At 32.7% G+C, this 16,841-nt stretch overlaps 1 protein-coding gene across 1 annotated transcript; it reads right to left on the bottom strand.

Moving 5' to 3' along the window:
- Window positions 1-656: 656 nt before the first annotated feature.
- LOC139516300 (uncharacterized) lies at window positions 657-10,700 on the bottom strand. The gene is made up of 5 exons (XM_071306336.1): window positions 10,307-10,700; window positions 10,002-10,054; window positions 2,861-3,016; window positions 1,939-2,046; window positions 657-1,255 (listed from the first exon to the last, which is right to left on the bottom strand). The coding sequence occupies exons 1-5, from the start codon at window positions 10,423-10,425 to the stop codon at window positions 786-788; spliced, it is 906 nt and encodes a 301-aa protein (XP_071162437.1). The 5' UTR covers window positions 10,426-10,700; the 3' UTR covers window positions 657-785.
- Between the last annotated feature and the right edge of the window lie 6,141 nt (window positions 10,701-16,841).

The raw sequence follows: 16,841 nt of genomic DNA, 5'->3' as shown, positions 1-16,841 counted from the left end.
AATCATCACATTTTTATTTTGTTATATTGTTTCACATAGTATAAAATGTAGTGTTATGGCAGTAAAGATTTGAATTGAATTATTTTAATATTATCTTTTTAACTTCTACAAGGTTTTGATCCAACGTCAAGGTTTTCGTAAAAAAGCAACAACAAAAAAAGCGTAACTAGTGATTTTGATTTCTTTACGGGCATGCACAATAACGAAAATCATATGATTTAACTTGAAAAATGTAAACACAGCAATCTCTGGCCTCTTTAAGTTTTGTATGATTTTTAGTTTAAGTCCATCTGTATGTTTTGGAGTTTAATGTGACGTTCATTTTCATTGAACTAGAGGTACACATTTTTGTTTGAAGCCCACCTCCGGGTGGTGGATATTCTCGCTGTGTTAAAGACCCATTTGTGGGCTTCGGTTGTTTTCTGATCTCAAGATTTCATTTTAATCAAATATACTCAAATACGTACACGCGCTAACCAATTTCTTTGGACATATTCCAAAAGGAAAAAAAGCGATACAAAATATACACATAAATTCAGATAACTGGACAGAGTTCAAATTGGCAAGACTTATTAATTATAATACATGTAACAGTAAAAGTGGACTTTTTGTTCAGTCAAAATACGCCAACACTTTGTTTTTAAATTCATACCGTATTTTTCGTTAATTTTGAAATATTCTTTATTGAATAAGACGAAATATTTCCAGCTGTGGTTCTAGTATAATAATCTACAGCTAAAATAGATAAATCAATAATACTACATTAGAAAAAAAATTAACCCACTTTACTCTTTTAAGTCATGATACAAGTGGTCTGAATACCCCGTCGGTTGAAGAGCATTATACGGGTTAAGGTAATAGTCATTGTTTTTCTGGTACGCATAGTCGTACTCTTTCTGTTCATTGTAATATGGTGGAGGCTCGGAGCCCTCAAGATTCCCAAAATGTTGTTTTGATAACAGACCGTCAGTATTATCGTTGTAGTAGCCCAATAGTTGGGGACTGACAACTGGACGTTTGACCGCCACGTCACTTGGTATCAGATCTTCTGGTATCTCATCATAAATGATTTGGTCAGCATTATAAAAAGGCACAATTTTAGACCTGCCCATACGTTTGAAAACGAAGATCATTCCAACTATGAAAAGAAGTATGCATGCCAAAGCAAGAGCACCACCGCTACTATATATAACATAAACAACTCTTGTTTTTTCATTTCTATTGTGTGATCTGTATAATACTTCTGTGTTGATGTCTGAAAAAAAATGTACTTTCAAATTAGAAACTTCTTTAAATTAGTCTGTATATATTATAATATATTGAGTCATTTGGACTGGATACATAAGTTGTATATTAATATAAAAAAGAGGATGTACAAAAATTATATAAATACAGAAGCATTTCCTAACATCCTATAATTTCATAAAAAAAGATAAATGGAGTTTATAAGAATATATGACGGTTAAACAGACCATACAAACCAACAATTATAGCGGGCTTTTCTCGAAATGAAGAGACAAACAAACGATAACAAAACAAATAACTAATTAATAGAATAACACGTGTCCAAGGTAGATTACCATCTAATTTTTCATATGATTATATAATTAGTTCAAAGCTTACATTTTTGACCAACAAAATCAATTTCAAACTGTAGATGACATAAATATTTGTATTTACATTTTATTCGATCTATGTATTTAAAACTATACAGATTTATCTAGTATATAGTCTCTAAGTTATAAAAAAGTGACTCTATATAAAACACTTCATTTTAAAAAAGGAGACATATCTTCAAATGTTTTAGCACACACGGGGCTAGTGTCATATGATCAATTAGCATTTTAAAATTTGGAATTCCAGGACCGATATATAATTTTGCTTCATCTTGACCTTAAAACAGCCAGTAAAGTGTAAGACGTATCATGAGTATATTACCTGATGTTCCCTCTGGTATTGCCGTTGAGGGTCTCTTTGTCGTTCGGCTTTCCGTAGGAAGTGGCGTCGACCTCTCTTTTCTCTCGCTCGTGGTTACAATTAATTTAGCTTAAAAAAATTAACATGTTTAATATTTTAACCAAAACGTAATGATATAAATTTTGGAAGGATGGATCGTCTGAGAGAGAAGTTGACTAGAAGGTGTCGGTATCTTAATATTTGTAAATACCAACATAAATAGTATTAGATTACTCATCTATCTTCATGCATACTTGAAATGTCAAAAAGACAACATCCCAACCAAAGAGCAGAAAAAAGCCCAAGGCCACAAATAGGTATAGATTTTAAGCACAGAGAGAAAACGCTGCAACAGGAGGCGGTTTTCAGCTGTCCCATAAACAATATAGTTCAGCTTTTCATGTATGAAATAGTTATCAAACGGTTCATGTAAACTGATTTGATCCGAAATATTAGGAAGAAGGTTTCAAATTATCCGCCGATGTTTGCCGAAGTCGAAAAGTTTGTTTTGCGTAGATCATCTGGTTCCTTTAAAATAATCACGTGACCACGTCTGGACAAAACGGTCACTCTTTGCGTTTTACTTGCTCTAATAAAGGTTAATGTACATTTACAACATAATCTACAAATTTAGCAACAATATTTAATTGAATGTAATATGCTGGCTGCAGGCAGAACTTTTCCTCTCAAATACACTTGAGTTCACTCTAGTTATTTAGAGAGATGCATTTTATTTTATAATAATAGTATGATTTCTGTGGTGTGGTTTATGAGATGTTTAAGTCTTATAATATTTTCTTTTGTTGCTTTATCATGTTTATGTCCATTTTCATATCTCCTTTTGAATACTTTCAGCCATCTAATTTTAAGCTGCATATTGTTTAGCAATTAATTTTCATCATACCTTTCCTAAAACTTTTTTTCAATTGACACCCTTCGGCCCTATCACAAGTCAGCCTCCCTGAACAAGTCTTAGGACATTTGGAGTTACAACGGAGCCCGTACTGTCCATATGGACACTTATATGAACAGCTGTTACCATATAGACCAGCTGGACACTCTGAAAAATAACACAGAATATATTTTTGTTTTTTTAAATAAGGTGTAAAAGTTATCATTGATTATGCACATTCAAACATAAATATAGCAAATAACAATCCAAAATCCGAAAGCAAATGTTGGAAATGAATATTGAACTCAGGGTTTCTAGGTCAAATTTACGGTTTCTTTCACATTGTTTCGCTCAATATTAGCATATTTAAGTTCTAAATTGAAATATCGACAAATATTAAATTCAACTGCATAGACTATATTTCCCGTTCTAATTTTCTTTATCTTCCTAAACTCGGACTTTACACATAAAACCATATCTTAACAAAACTTAACTTATATAGACGTCGCGTACGGTGTTGGTGTTAGTTTTGGTAACGTTAGTTTGACGTTATTTTTCATGCATTGTATAAATAACGTCGATCGTACTCTTTTCATTTCGTGCAGCTCAATCATACAGCATAATTTATATGAGCGGTTTACTTGACTTGCTAAGTATAGAACCGAAATGCAAAAGCGGCACATATTTTTTTAAGTACAGTGAAATTAAAACAGAAAAATAATATTCGTTTAAATTAGTATCACCTTGGAGCAAAGATATGTTCTCTTTCTTTTGATTGAAACAGGTTATTTAAAAAAAAAGTTTAAACCACTGTCTTTTCTGCTGCTTTTTCTTTTAGTTTAAACATATTTATTTATAGTGGATTGAGAAACAAATTATTACAACTTATATTAATCCGTTTCCACTTTGAGGTTGCGAGTGCTTCCTTGTAGCCTTTGTCTGCTCTTTTCGAAATCTACAAGGGTGACTTTTACGTTCAAGAGATATTGCTCTCTCTTAACACGGGTCAGTCATTTATCGCCCCTTCCGACTAACTATCATTATTGTTTCACAAGACCATCATACTCGCAAATGGTGTCAAGGGCTTATTCTTTTATCCGCTTTTGATAATTTCCGAATAAAATTTTTATTAGTTGAATCGTTTGTTTCATCGCCTGTATTAAATGTTAAAAGAATCAACAGTTGAAAGCAAATTCAAAATTAACCACAATAACATTAATTTAATCAAATTTGCCAATTTCATAAACAAAAGGAAATTTAATCTCAGCTATGAACAAGAAAACAGATGGGCGCAGATAATTTTAGCGAACAATGTTAAACTACTATAGGGGACATTTTAGCGCAGACATTAGAGTCCATTTTAGCGCAGGATTAATCCGTTCAGCTGTATTTTCGATAGCCCATTTAGGCGAAAACATCCTAGTTGAATAATACTAAAACCATGAGCATTAATTTATGCTGCCGTAATATTTGACAGATATTATATTATGCAGTTATTCCGCTTAACATGTGTTCCATATGACGATATTCTTTAAGACAGACATTACATTTGACAGATATTCCATTTAACGATATTCTATAAGGCAGATATTCCATTTGACAGGTGTTCCATTTTTAGGATATTCTATAAGACAGATATTCCACCTGGCAGGTGTGCCATTATACAATTACTGTCTTTTGATGAGGTAAATGTGTAGTTGCATTGATTTTTTAAAAACTGATATTCACTGAGGCTAACGGCCGAAGTGAATATGTTGGCCGAAGTGAATATCAGGTGTTCCATTTGACGATATTCTATAAAACAGATGTTCAACATGACAGGTGTTCCATTTTAGGATATTCTTTAAGACAGATATTCCACTTGACAGGTGTTCCATTTTAGGATATTCATAATTCTATAAGACAGATATTCCACATGACGTTTCCATTTGACGATATTCTATAAGACAGATATTCCACATGACAGGTGTTCCATTTGACTAAATATTCGACTTGAAATATATACTAATTTACATATACTCCTTCGTTATGATTTCAATTGGAATCTCTTTATATTTTTAATCAATAACTAACAACAAAGACTACTGATTCTATCACCAAGATAATGTGTACCCGATAATACTAGTATGATGTTTTTCTGAATATTTTTTTCTCTTTCGTCATTAAATTGCGATCATTTTCCTGGTAGAAAATAACATATTTTGCAATTTTTCGGCTGCAAATTAATTACATTATTTTTTTTTCTAATGAGCTCAATTTCATATGACTTAATTTTTTCACGTGAGTTTCATGCACAAGCTTGTTTCAGGTTAATCTCACGCGGACAAAAGCGAAAGTTGATATATAAGTTAATACGTCTATTATGTTCAAACCATGGAATTTCGATTGTAGTCTAAAAAAAAGATATCACAAAGAAATAACATGCAAAAATACACATTACGGAATAATTATTGTGTCCTTTGGCAGGGCCGTAAATTACATGGGGGCATGTAGGCAGTTTCCTCCTATTGCGGGCTGACCCCCCCCCCCCCAAAAAAAAAAAAACCCAACAAAATACGAAAAAAAAACACCAGAAAATTAAAATAAATGGTTAAAATCATGCATTATTTTAACGGCACCGATTATTAATTGACAACCAAGGGGATTAATCATAATTGCAGGGTGTGTTCGATATTTAAATCTGGTGAATATCGTGAACGGTAACCAACTCCTTTGCACATGTAGAAATTTCCCGCCAATTTTGTAGCACGGGATTTTCCTGTGTCTCATTCGCAGGCATAATAAAAATCCTGCTGTCTCGCCATATCAGACTGAGGAGCAAATTGCGAGGTTGATTGAAACTGGACCACTGGTTCTGATATTGCGCAACATAAAATGGTTAACAACTATAAGAATCGTCATAATGTGTGCATAGACTAACCAACTTGTTAATAATGTAAGTATAACTGTGACTTTATGTCAAGAGCCGAGGTTCCATGACACCTCTATTTAGTTGATATAATTTATAATAACCGGTCCTGATCAGTGCCGAGCGATTTTTTCTAGACTTTTCCATAATACAGCCTGTACTTTGTCACTTGCTTTTGAAACCCCCCGTTAATCCCGTCATTATATATTTAACATCCTGACAAACGCGCACATTTTCCGCAAACCGATATTTAAAATAAACTCCTACCCAAACAAACTGAGTTTGTCGCTTGTATGAATTTATTGCTATGTGAACGCAGTTGCTGATCCGGGGTTTGGGTCAGCAAGTTGGACCCACTTTTTAATTTGACAACCGATGTATTCATTTTGGATGGCAACATTTTGTTGACACCCCCCTTTTTTTCTTCTTTGCAGGAATTACATATCATTGAAGGCCCGACATATAATAAAAAACTAGAAATTAAACAATTGGAAATTGTATTGCAGGTCAAAACGCCAAACAAGTAACAAGCAAAGAAGTTTGGATTCATACTTTAAAGTTGCTCGACAAACGGGAAATGAAGAAACGGGAGACATCGATGAAAATTCAGTAGCTATTAATCCATCCCCAAATGAATCAGATACCGAAGCAGAACCTGCGCTAGCATGCAGTGAAAACACGCCTTCGACATATTCTGAGATACTATTATCGCCAATCGATTACATTGATCCCGTCCAATTCAACAAGCGCTCTCTATCAGATGAAGATCGACTGAAACTACTAAAGACAAAATGGATACCATCGTCTAATTCTTATATATATATCCTAAAAATAACCAAAAATCGTCGCTACAACAAATCATGGGAAAATGACTATTCCTTGCTACGATATTTTCCTTCACAAGATGGTGCTTACTGTTCTCTATGTATTGCTTTTCAGGATCACCCTAGTAAAAATCCACGATACAATTTGTTACCATACCTTACAATGACTGGAAAAACGCATTAGGAGAGAAGAGAAGTCGTCTTGCGCTCAATTCCAATAGCAAGCGTCACCTGAAAGCACTTGAAAAAGGTGGTCTCTCACTACACTATCGGTTTCGGATAAGAGAAGGCCATCTATAGTCCAGTCTATTAGCAAAGCATACAGTGACAAGGTTGAAAAAAATAGAGCTAGTCTTTCATCTCTGATAGACGTAATAATCACCCTAGGTAAACGGAATAAAGCATTACGGGGGAATTGGAAATCTTCTTTTGACTTGGTCCTTAAGGAACATATTGAACAGAAATATTCTGATGGGAAATACTTGTCACCATTGGCTCAGAATGAATTCATACATTGTTGCGAATTGGAAATTAGAAGTAAAATTGTAAGCAGATTTAATCAATCTAATTTCTTCAGTGTGATGGCAGACGAATACGCAGACTGCTCGAACCAAGCGTAGCTTTCTATCTGTATTCGGTATTGTTATACAGAAAACGATGCTTGGTACAAAAAATGTATGTAACGGAAGATTTCTGTGGTTTTGTAGAGCTAGTTAAAACAAACGCAGAGACTATATCAACATGCATACTAAATAAACTTCGTGAATGTGGATTCGACCTGACCCGTTTAAGAGGACAAGGTTATCTGTGACTGATATTCTACGATGACTGGAGAAGTATTTGGTGTCAAAACGAGTATTACTCAAGAGCTTTCAAATGCGAAGTATTTCGTGCACTGTCGATAGCACTGTATTAATCTTGTCGTCTTGTCGCTGTTAACAGTTGTCAGTCAGTCGCAGTTGTCGGGGAAATCACATGGTTTATCAGTGCATCCAGTAAACGCAAAAATATTATGAAATCTGTAATGAAAGACGAATGTCAAATCGCGATTCAATTTGATTTGATGTATGATCAAGAAGAAGGTTTATTCAGCCAGGAAAAACAACTACTACCAACACTAGCAGAAACTCGATGGACATCACGAACTGATACTGTAACATTAACTTGGCTGTTGAAACACTATGACAAGGTGATTGATATTCTTGATGAAATTCAAAACAAAACCGTCGGCAACTCAGATGCTACATCTTACCAAATGACTCTTCTTAACTTTGAAATATTAGTAGTAGCGGTCGTAACCCAGTTCCTACTAGAATACCTAAGACCCTTATCCATAGAACTTTAATCTGAAAACTGTGATCTTGTGGAAGCACACGTTCAAGCTCGTTCACTAGCTGCATCTTTTCTCGAGATACGGGAATACGCAGAAGAAGCTTTTGATGGGCTTTTTAAAAGAGAATCTACAATCGCAAATAAGAACGACATTACGATCAACAAACCGCGAACATCTGGACGCCAACGCCATAGGGCAAATGCAGCAGCTGAAACTAGAACAGCATTAACGGATCAACATTTTTATACCTCTGATTGATCACATCATTAAACATCTCAATGACAGATTTCCGGACGATATTAAGCCAATGCTTTACGGATTTTACTTGCTACATGTACCACCGTACTTTTGTAAGTTAACGGAAGACATTATAGGCTCTATTGCTAATGAGTTTATTCCATTACCCTGATGACTTGCCACAAGAATTTCACATCTATGGGAAACTTTCACGTCGATTAAGGAGATTGGGTCAAAATGTACAATAGAGCAAGCAATCAAACACACGCAGTTTTACCCAAATATAAGGCAAATACTACTGCTTCTGTTAGCCTTGCTAGTTGGGTCTTGCAGTTGTGAAAGATTGTTTTCTGCGGTACGGTGCCTTAAAACATGGAATAGGCCAACAAAGACGGAAAACAGATTGTGTGGTCTTGCTATGCTACACATACATGTATAGAAGTGACAATGTTGGCAATATTGAATGTATAGAAGTGCTCAAGAGATGGGATTCATCCGGTAACAGAAAAATCACCTTGGCATTTGATAAAGCTTAATAACCAAATAAAACTTTCAGTATAAACAAACAGTTTCAAATTTAATTAAATCTTTGGAATGTAAAAATTTAGAAAAAAGAAGGAAAAAAGCTAGATTAACTATGCTGTATAAAATAAATTGGGAGTTAGTTGAAGTTCATGAGGACAATTTAATAATATCTGATAGACGTACTAGGGGGGGGGGGGACATAAATTTAGGCAAATATCAACAAATAAAGATTTCTATAAATTTTCATTCTACCCTCGCACTATTTCGGACTGGAACTCACTACCTGAAGCAATAGGTATGTCTGACACCCTGGAATCCTTCAAAAGTGGCATATCCAATCTAACACTTGAAGGATCCACAACAACTTATTAAACTACAAAGCCACTGTACATAATGTACATATGTTATTGTTAACGATTTTTCTTTGTCATTTATTTTTAAATTAAGTCCATAATTATGTACATAGCACACAAGTTCCGGGAAGTTTTACACTTCTACCTAGGAGTCTAGCTACTCCCGTATTCGGAAGAAGAAGAAGAAGAAGAAGAAACAGTGTTACTTTATATTAATTTGAATTTTATGATCAAAATTATGAGTAAAATTACATGTGAATTTTCAGTTTAAGGTTTGTAAATTGTGTCTGTGAAGCGAAGTTAAAATAGCTCGATTTAAACAGACAAAAGCAGGATAAACCACAAAAAATGCTCAAGTTGGCAATGTCAGGGAGTCTTTCATTTTAAGTTCGCAAATTGTTTCACTAAAACTGAGTAAAAATGGCTTGTGAAGTCATAATTAAAGCAGTATAAAGCGTAAAAAAAATATTACTTTACACCTAATCTTTTACTCTGAATTATAAAATTGAGAATGAAAATGGGGAATGTGTCAATGAGACAACAACCCGACCATAGAGCAGACAACTGTATTCAATATTTTTAGGCGCTTAATTATTGAAATGTAACAAAATTCTAACAAGTGGTGGATTCTGGGGAGGTACATTTTTTGTGCATTGCATACAGGGAAAAAAACCGTTAAAAAATATCATTTTTTGTCTAAAAAGGGTCCAAATTTGTTTTCGCCTTGCTTCGCATAACTGGGTGCCTCCCCTTCCAGGTGAGGCAATTTACGGCCCTGATTGGTCTCTTGTGGAGAGTTGTCTCATTGGCAATCAAACTTGATATCTAAGACATTGCTATATTTAGATAAACTGGACGAAAAATCAAATACAAAAGGTAGATTTGACGTTTATAGAAATGTAAGTATCGTAAATAGGATGCAATGCAATCTTTGTATGAAATGATAAGTAAAATTCAAAAAAAAATCCCAAACCTTCACATTTTGATTGATCCTGTGATAATATAAATCCATAACAACATTCTATCCTGAAAAAAAAAATACAACTGATCAATATATAATGACGTCATAATTATCATTACCGTAAACGAGTAATTATAAATTGAAAGAGAAAGTTGATATTATAGTTAACACATCATCTTTATATATTCTAATCACGGCAATTCTATGGTAGTCTGATAAAAGAGATAATAATGAAATAATATGTATAATATCCGCCTGTATTTGTTAAAATTAGATTTTTGTTCATGCAACGCCCATTTCAAAAAAATATAACTTACCCTGTGTCAGATTTACAAGCATTCTTGTCATTTGTAGATAATTGATAAGAAACTTTTACGTTTCCGTATATGAAGAGTAATATGAACATGATGAAGGAGTGTCCATACTTTATACCCATACTCTTTTCTTAAATTGCTGATTAATATTATGTCCGTGTATCAGACACATATATCATTATCAATCGTGCATAAAATCTCTGGAAATTCTTCAAAACGAAAGTGAAAATTGATTTCTACATACTATAACTGTATTGGAATAATCAGAAACAAATATATAACTATAAATCATATATATATTATGACGTTAACATTTACAAAACAAATATGACTTGTGAACTTCCTGATATACTTGAAGTTGCCGGATTAGACTACTTAAATAAATTACTTCATACACTATATCATGTATCATATTATATTGTTTGTCTTCAAAGGGACACACAGAGGGAAATACTATTGGTATTTTAAAACCCATGAAATGTGATTTTATATTCTATTCAATCAGAATTAAAAATAAATTATATTGTACGAATTGTTGCCAGTATTGATTGTGATATTCTATATATAGAACGGAATTCTTTGTTAAAAAAAACCCACACTCTACTTCCGCGTATAAGCTTAGTCATGAAATAAATATAGAACAATGATGTAATGTGTATAATATCTTGATAAGTGCTTTTTGTAAGCAAATTTTGTTCATCTTGGATCTGAGCCTGTTCGAGTTTGAAATTTTGAGCCAATAAAAATGTTTAAGAAAAAAAAAAAGAATTACAAACTTCCTACACCAATATGGATTAAATGAAACAAGTGTTATTAAAACTATCAATCAATAATTAACATTTAGTATTTAAAATTTCTAATTCATTCATTCGACAAAAATAATTTACGATCTTGATGTTATGAATTGACGCCGACTCTAAATTAAGAAAAAAATATTATTAATGTTTTTTTTTTAATTTGATGCAACCCATGTTTTAATTAATCTGCCTTAATAATGACGTATTCACGTCAAAAAATAAAATAAAATAGGAAAAACATTATGAAACGTTCTTATTTTGTAACAAAGTTATGTTTAGAATTGGGTGTTGCTAAAACAACGGAAAACGGAACGTAAACGGACGGGAAGAAAATTTTTATATCGACGGAATTTAAGGGGGGAAATGACATTAACCGAGTAAGTAGGGATAAGAAAAAAATGAATAAGCAGCTATCGTAGTTATCATTAATACCAGCTTCATACCTGATAAATGGACAACAGCAGACATTTGTGTATTTGCGCTAAAATATCTCAAACATGTATTCTCTGCAAGATGCTCTAACATAATTATAGTATGCTCCAACATAATTCATAACCGGATAGATTATTACGATATAACTTATCATCAATGCTTTTCGTAAATAGCTCAGTTGCAACTATTTGCTGTCATGAAAAACTGCGCCTAAAATTATTGATAAGGCCACACCAATTTAATTTCTTGTTCTACGGATTTGTGGACTCCAAAATTTGTGGCGAGCGAGCGATTTGAAAATTTTAACAAAAAAATATTTAATTTACAAATTTTTCAGGCGAAGCTGAAAAAGTAAAGGCGAGCGATTATATTTTTTTTTGTTAACATAAAATACTAGGTTTTGACAATATTAAAACTTGATTTATCACTTGTACTTTGACATTAATTTTCTTTAATTTCTGAAGTATTTGTTCCCTGTTCACCAAGAAATAATTAAATCTTGTCTATGTATGTGTGATTGACAATGAGACAATTCTCCATCCAAGTCATAATCAGTTTGGGGGCAACCCCTTAATGTTATAAATATCCCTTTTACAAGTTTTATGAGGGATCAATATATTAAGTTATAATATATTTGTTTGTACAAAAGGGCTCATATTTTCTCAAAGAACTATATATATATATCTATCTGGTATTAAATGGTCAAAACATGTCCAAGAATTTTGTAATATTCCTGGACTTTAACCATGTTAACTCATTTACTTTAACAGTTTAAATTATTCAAAATAAGTGAACCCCTTTTTTAGAAAAAGTTGTTTAAAATATGATGTAACTCTCCTCTTTTTGAGTACAAAATTCCAAGTTTTCAAATCTTTTGTATAGAAGAGCTATACAAATCCTTGGTATTTCTATACCCTTTTCATTTCTACATCAGTAAAATGACCCCTTGTCTGAGGGAGGGTTGTTCTCAACCTGATAATAACAAACACAGGTCAAAGTACGGCCTTTTACACAGGGCTTTGATACAGACCAAACAGCAAGCTATAAATGACCCCAAAATTATTAGCGTACACAATTCGAACAGGAAAACCAACGATCTAATTTATATATCCAAACGGGAAAATACCAATGAAAAACATCAACAAACGATAACTGCTGAACGACAGGCCCCTGAATCAATCAGGACGGGTGCATAAACATGCAGCGGCTATGGATAGTTTTGTTTCGCCAGCATACAATATAATTGCAGTTGAAGGCAAATCCTTCAGAAGTTCTTTGTACTTTATTCTAACAACGAACATATTTTGATAGGGAATATAAGTAAGGGGGAAAAAACATTTTTTTGTTCTTTACAGGTATTTCCGCTCCTGTTATAAATTTTATATATCGGAGCACTCCCTCTTTGGATAAATAGGTTTCATGCTGAAACAAATATTCTCAAATATATTTACACAGTGTGGTGGGGTGCTTTTATGTTCAAAATCGTTATATACAGGCTAGACTGTGATTTTAAAAACAAATGTTGATATCTTTTTATAATATTTACAAAAAAAAACAACGGTGCGGGAAATGGACATGATTACATTTCCGGATGCGGGAAGCGGGAATATAAAAAATTTAAAAAAAATCTGTTTTGAAAAAAAATAGGTGCGGGCGGGTCCGTCGAACAAGGAATCAAATTGGTGTGGCCTAAGGACATACAACGAAAGTCACCAAGGAGACAAGATAAAATAAAAGATATTGATGGTATGTCATCAAGACAACTAAAAATTTCTCTGTTCCAATTCAGAATAACGAAACAAGATACACTAAATCACTAATCCAGTTTCAATGCAATTAAAAAAAGAAACAAAGAAAAAACGATGAAAAGGTACCCCGAAATTGTATTACTTCAATCTATCTATTTTGCTGTATGTACATTTGTATAGTGTTGTTTGGTTACTATCTTTTTGACATTTTTTTGAAATAAGAAAAGTCTATCAGACTGTACTAAATCGCATGAACGACGTACGCATGACATTATCAAATATTTCAAAAACATAGTCTCATCTTTAATTTTCCTGCTAATTATTTAAATATTTTATTTTATAAATTTATTCTTCTGTTTTTCTTTCTTGTAAACATATAGTATACTATATCAAACATGCCTATGTAGATAAAATAACCAAAAAATAAAGATGTTATTTTTTTCTGTTTCCGTTTTCCGTTTCCGCCGTTTAGCAACACCCGATTAGAATTATGATGTTACAGTAGAATTATAATTGTTATACTGCCTTCTCCTATTTTCGATGTGTATACCCGATCCCGGTGTAATGTTAAACATTCTTTTATGCCCCATTTATGGGCATTATGTTTTCTTGTCAGTGCGTCCGTTCGTCCGTCCATTCGTACGTTCGTCCGTCCGTTTGTCCCGCTTCAGGTTTACGTTTTAATCGAGGTAGTTTTTGATGAAGTTGAAGTCGAATTAACTTGAAACTTTGTACACATGTTCCTAAAAATATGATCTTTCTAATTTTATTGCCAAATTAGAGTCCCCCCCCCCATTTTCACGGTCCACTGAACATAGAAAATGATAGTGCTAATGGGGCATCTGTGTACTGGGGAAACCTTGTTTATTTAACGTTTTTTATTAGCCTGAAGTGTGAGCATGGGTCGGAGGTCGGAGATTACATACAATTTGTCCCTTTGCTTCATGTATGTAAAACGATCATAGTTAACTGTAACACAGAACGTTTGTGTTTCATTATTCTGATTCAAACACTCACAAAGTAGTTTTCAAATTGTTTTTTATGTTCATGTTTTACTTATATATATTCATTTATTGTTGTTTATGCATAAATATATATATTTCGTACTGTATTTGTCCTTTTCTATATTAAGACATTGCAATGTCTCAAGGGTACTACCTCCGTACTAAAATTCATTTTTTTCTTTTTAGACGACGATGTTCCTTTTGCTCCATCATATAGTGTTTATATATCCCAACTCGTTCGTTATGCTCGTTAGTAATGTCATAAATTTTAACATACATAATAACAGGGATTTCGCGACCGTTAATTTCTTAAAACTTTTACTAAATTTTTTCATAGATACAGATAGGATATTTGATTAGTAAATTTGGTCGTGTTTGTAATTTATTTCATTAAAAAATGTAATTCAAATCCTAAATTTTACAGTTATATTGTACTTAGAGCGGAACTGATATGTGATCCATGTAAACTCATCTCTAAACAAACTTCTTAGCAAAAGTTAACTTGGTAATATTGTAATTAGATCTTTGATTATAGTTTACATTGACACTGACAATCGATTTTGTCATCACCAAATTAAGACATGACTAAATTTGTTTTCCTATCAAACGGGTTTTTGGAATGTGTAAATACACATCCAAGTTCATCTTATATCTAGAGATTATATATAACATTATACATTATATAATGTTTACATATATTTGTTTGTTTTTATAGTGATTAAAATAATAACATCGTTGTTAATATTATGGAATTTGATGCGACTGTCGTACAAGTGATAGGTTTATATAGGCTATTAGTAAGCTATAAAACCAGGTTTCATCCACCATTTTCTACACTAGAAAATGCCTCTACCAAGTCAGGAATATGACAGTTTTTGTCCATTCGTTCGATGTGTTTGATTTTTTGATTTTGCCATTTGATTAGAGACTTTCCGTATTGAAATTTCCTTGGAGTTTGGTATTTTTGTGATTTTACTTTTTTTTTATATAACTATCCTGCTGCCTGACGATTCTTTTATTTTAACATTGCACAAGTTCTGTCTTCTTTGACTGTTTATTACTTTAAAATAATAAATCCCTGGAATGTGTTTTTAAATTAGTTAATTTAGTCTCTGATGCGTTTTTTTTTTTAAATTATTAATTATAATTGTTTTGGCTTTTAACTAGCTTTCAGTTGCTGCGAGTACTCTCAAATCGTACTTTCATGTTAATTTGACAATTCATACAATTTGTAATAGTGCATTTTTGTAATTTAATGTTAAATAATCATAATTAGTGTTATAACGAGTCTCGCTATTTAAAATATATACCACATTTGATAAGACTTGTGTTTGGTATGATAATAAATTTTCACTTCTGTTCTCGTACTACGAACAACAAAATTATTGATTTGTAAAAATATTTCCATACTCCATGTATACCTTACAACAACAATACTTTTATTTACCAGTGTACGTTATTCTTTTGGGCAGGATCTTGTCCAAGGTTACAGTTGTCTTTCTGATGCTGTTTTACATTTAAACCCCTTATTTTATCAATTTTGTATTTACATTGTGTCATAAATCAAATCTTTTCGTTCAGTGTATGTTCAATTGTTTTTGTACATATATATTATGTCTTTTGATTGAGCTAATCCATTTCAATTGATATTTTATAGTGTGTCTTTCTATGTTGTGATGTTACACTATTGTTTCAGGTAAGGGTGAAGGTTGGCGCATATAAAGACGTTTAAACCTACTGCATTTGTTTGCACCTGTCCGAAGTCAGAAACCTGGTGTTTAGTGGTTGTCTTTTTTTTTATGTGGTTCATATGTGTATATCTTTTCACGTTTTTTTTTAAATAGATAAGACCAATCGTTTTCCTATCGAATAGTTTTACACTAGTCATTTTTGGGGCCCTTTATAGCTAGCTGTCAGATGTCAGCCAAGGCTCCGTGTTGAAGGCCGTACTTTAATCTATTATCATGGTTTACTTCTACAAATTGTGACTAGGATGAAGAGTTGCCTCATTAGCACTCGTACCACATCTTCTTAAATCTTTAAGTCGAAGGAAAAACAGGCGATACCATGGACAAACAGAAAAATGACACTTACCTGTTACCTATATGGGCGACCAACATTTGCGCGGATTTTTAAATGACACGCATTACATTTGCGCGGAGAAATGGTATTACATTTGCGCGAATTTACCTGTAGTTTACCTGAGGTTATTTTTACCTGTAATCTGCTTTTCGATTATTGTTTTGAACATATATTAGCGATCATACCACATCTTGTTATTTCATACATTGAATGATAAACATATACAAGGCAAGTATTTATTTGTTTATATAAACATTAAAAGGCACTACATTTATGTAAAAGAAAAGTTCTAAATAAAATACAGAGACTATCATGGAAGAGAACATTTATAGTATATAGTCATGTCAATAAAACGCATTATCGATATTTTGTGCATTTTTCCTTTTATCTTTTTTTGTGATAATTATTCATATTATGCTACTCGCTTGAGATGGAAAATTATCGCTAAAATTTAAGGAGGCACGTGGCGTTGCTA

Source organism: Mytilus edulis, chromosome 3 (genome assembly GCF_963676685.1).
Source record: "Mytilus edulis chromosome 3, xbMytEdul2.2, whole genome shotgun sequence".
NCBI classification, from domain to species: Eukaryota; Metazoa; Mollusca; class Bivalvia; order Mytilida; family Mytilidae; genus Mytilus; species Mytilus edulis.
Note: the sequence above shows the minus strand (reverse complement) of the source record. Positions and strands in the feature narration are given on the sequence as shown.

Excerpts from the sequence above, each read along its gene's own strand:
- LOC139516300 (XM_071306336.1), bottom strand. The coding sequence starts at position 10,425 with ATGGGTATAAAGTATGGACACTCCTTCATCATGTTCATATTACTCTTC. Across the intron at positions 3,017-10,001 it reads GGATCAATCAAAATGTGAAG|AGTGTCCAGCTGGTCTATAT; the intron begins GTTTGGGATTTT and ends GTTATTTTTCAG. Across the intron at positions 1,256-1,938 it reads AATACCAGAGGGAACATCAG|ACATCAACACAGAAGTATTA; the intron begins GTAATATACTCA and ends ATTTTTTTTCAG.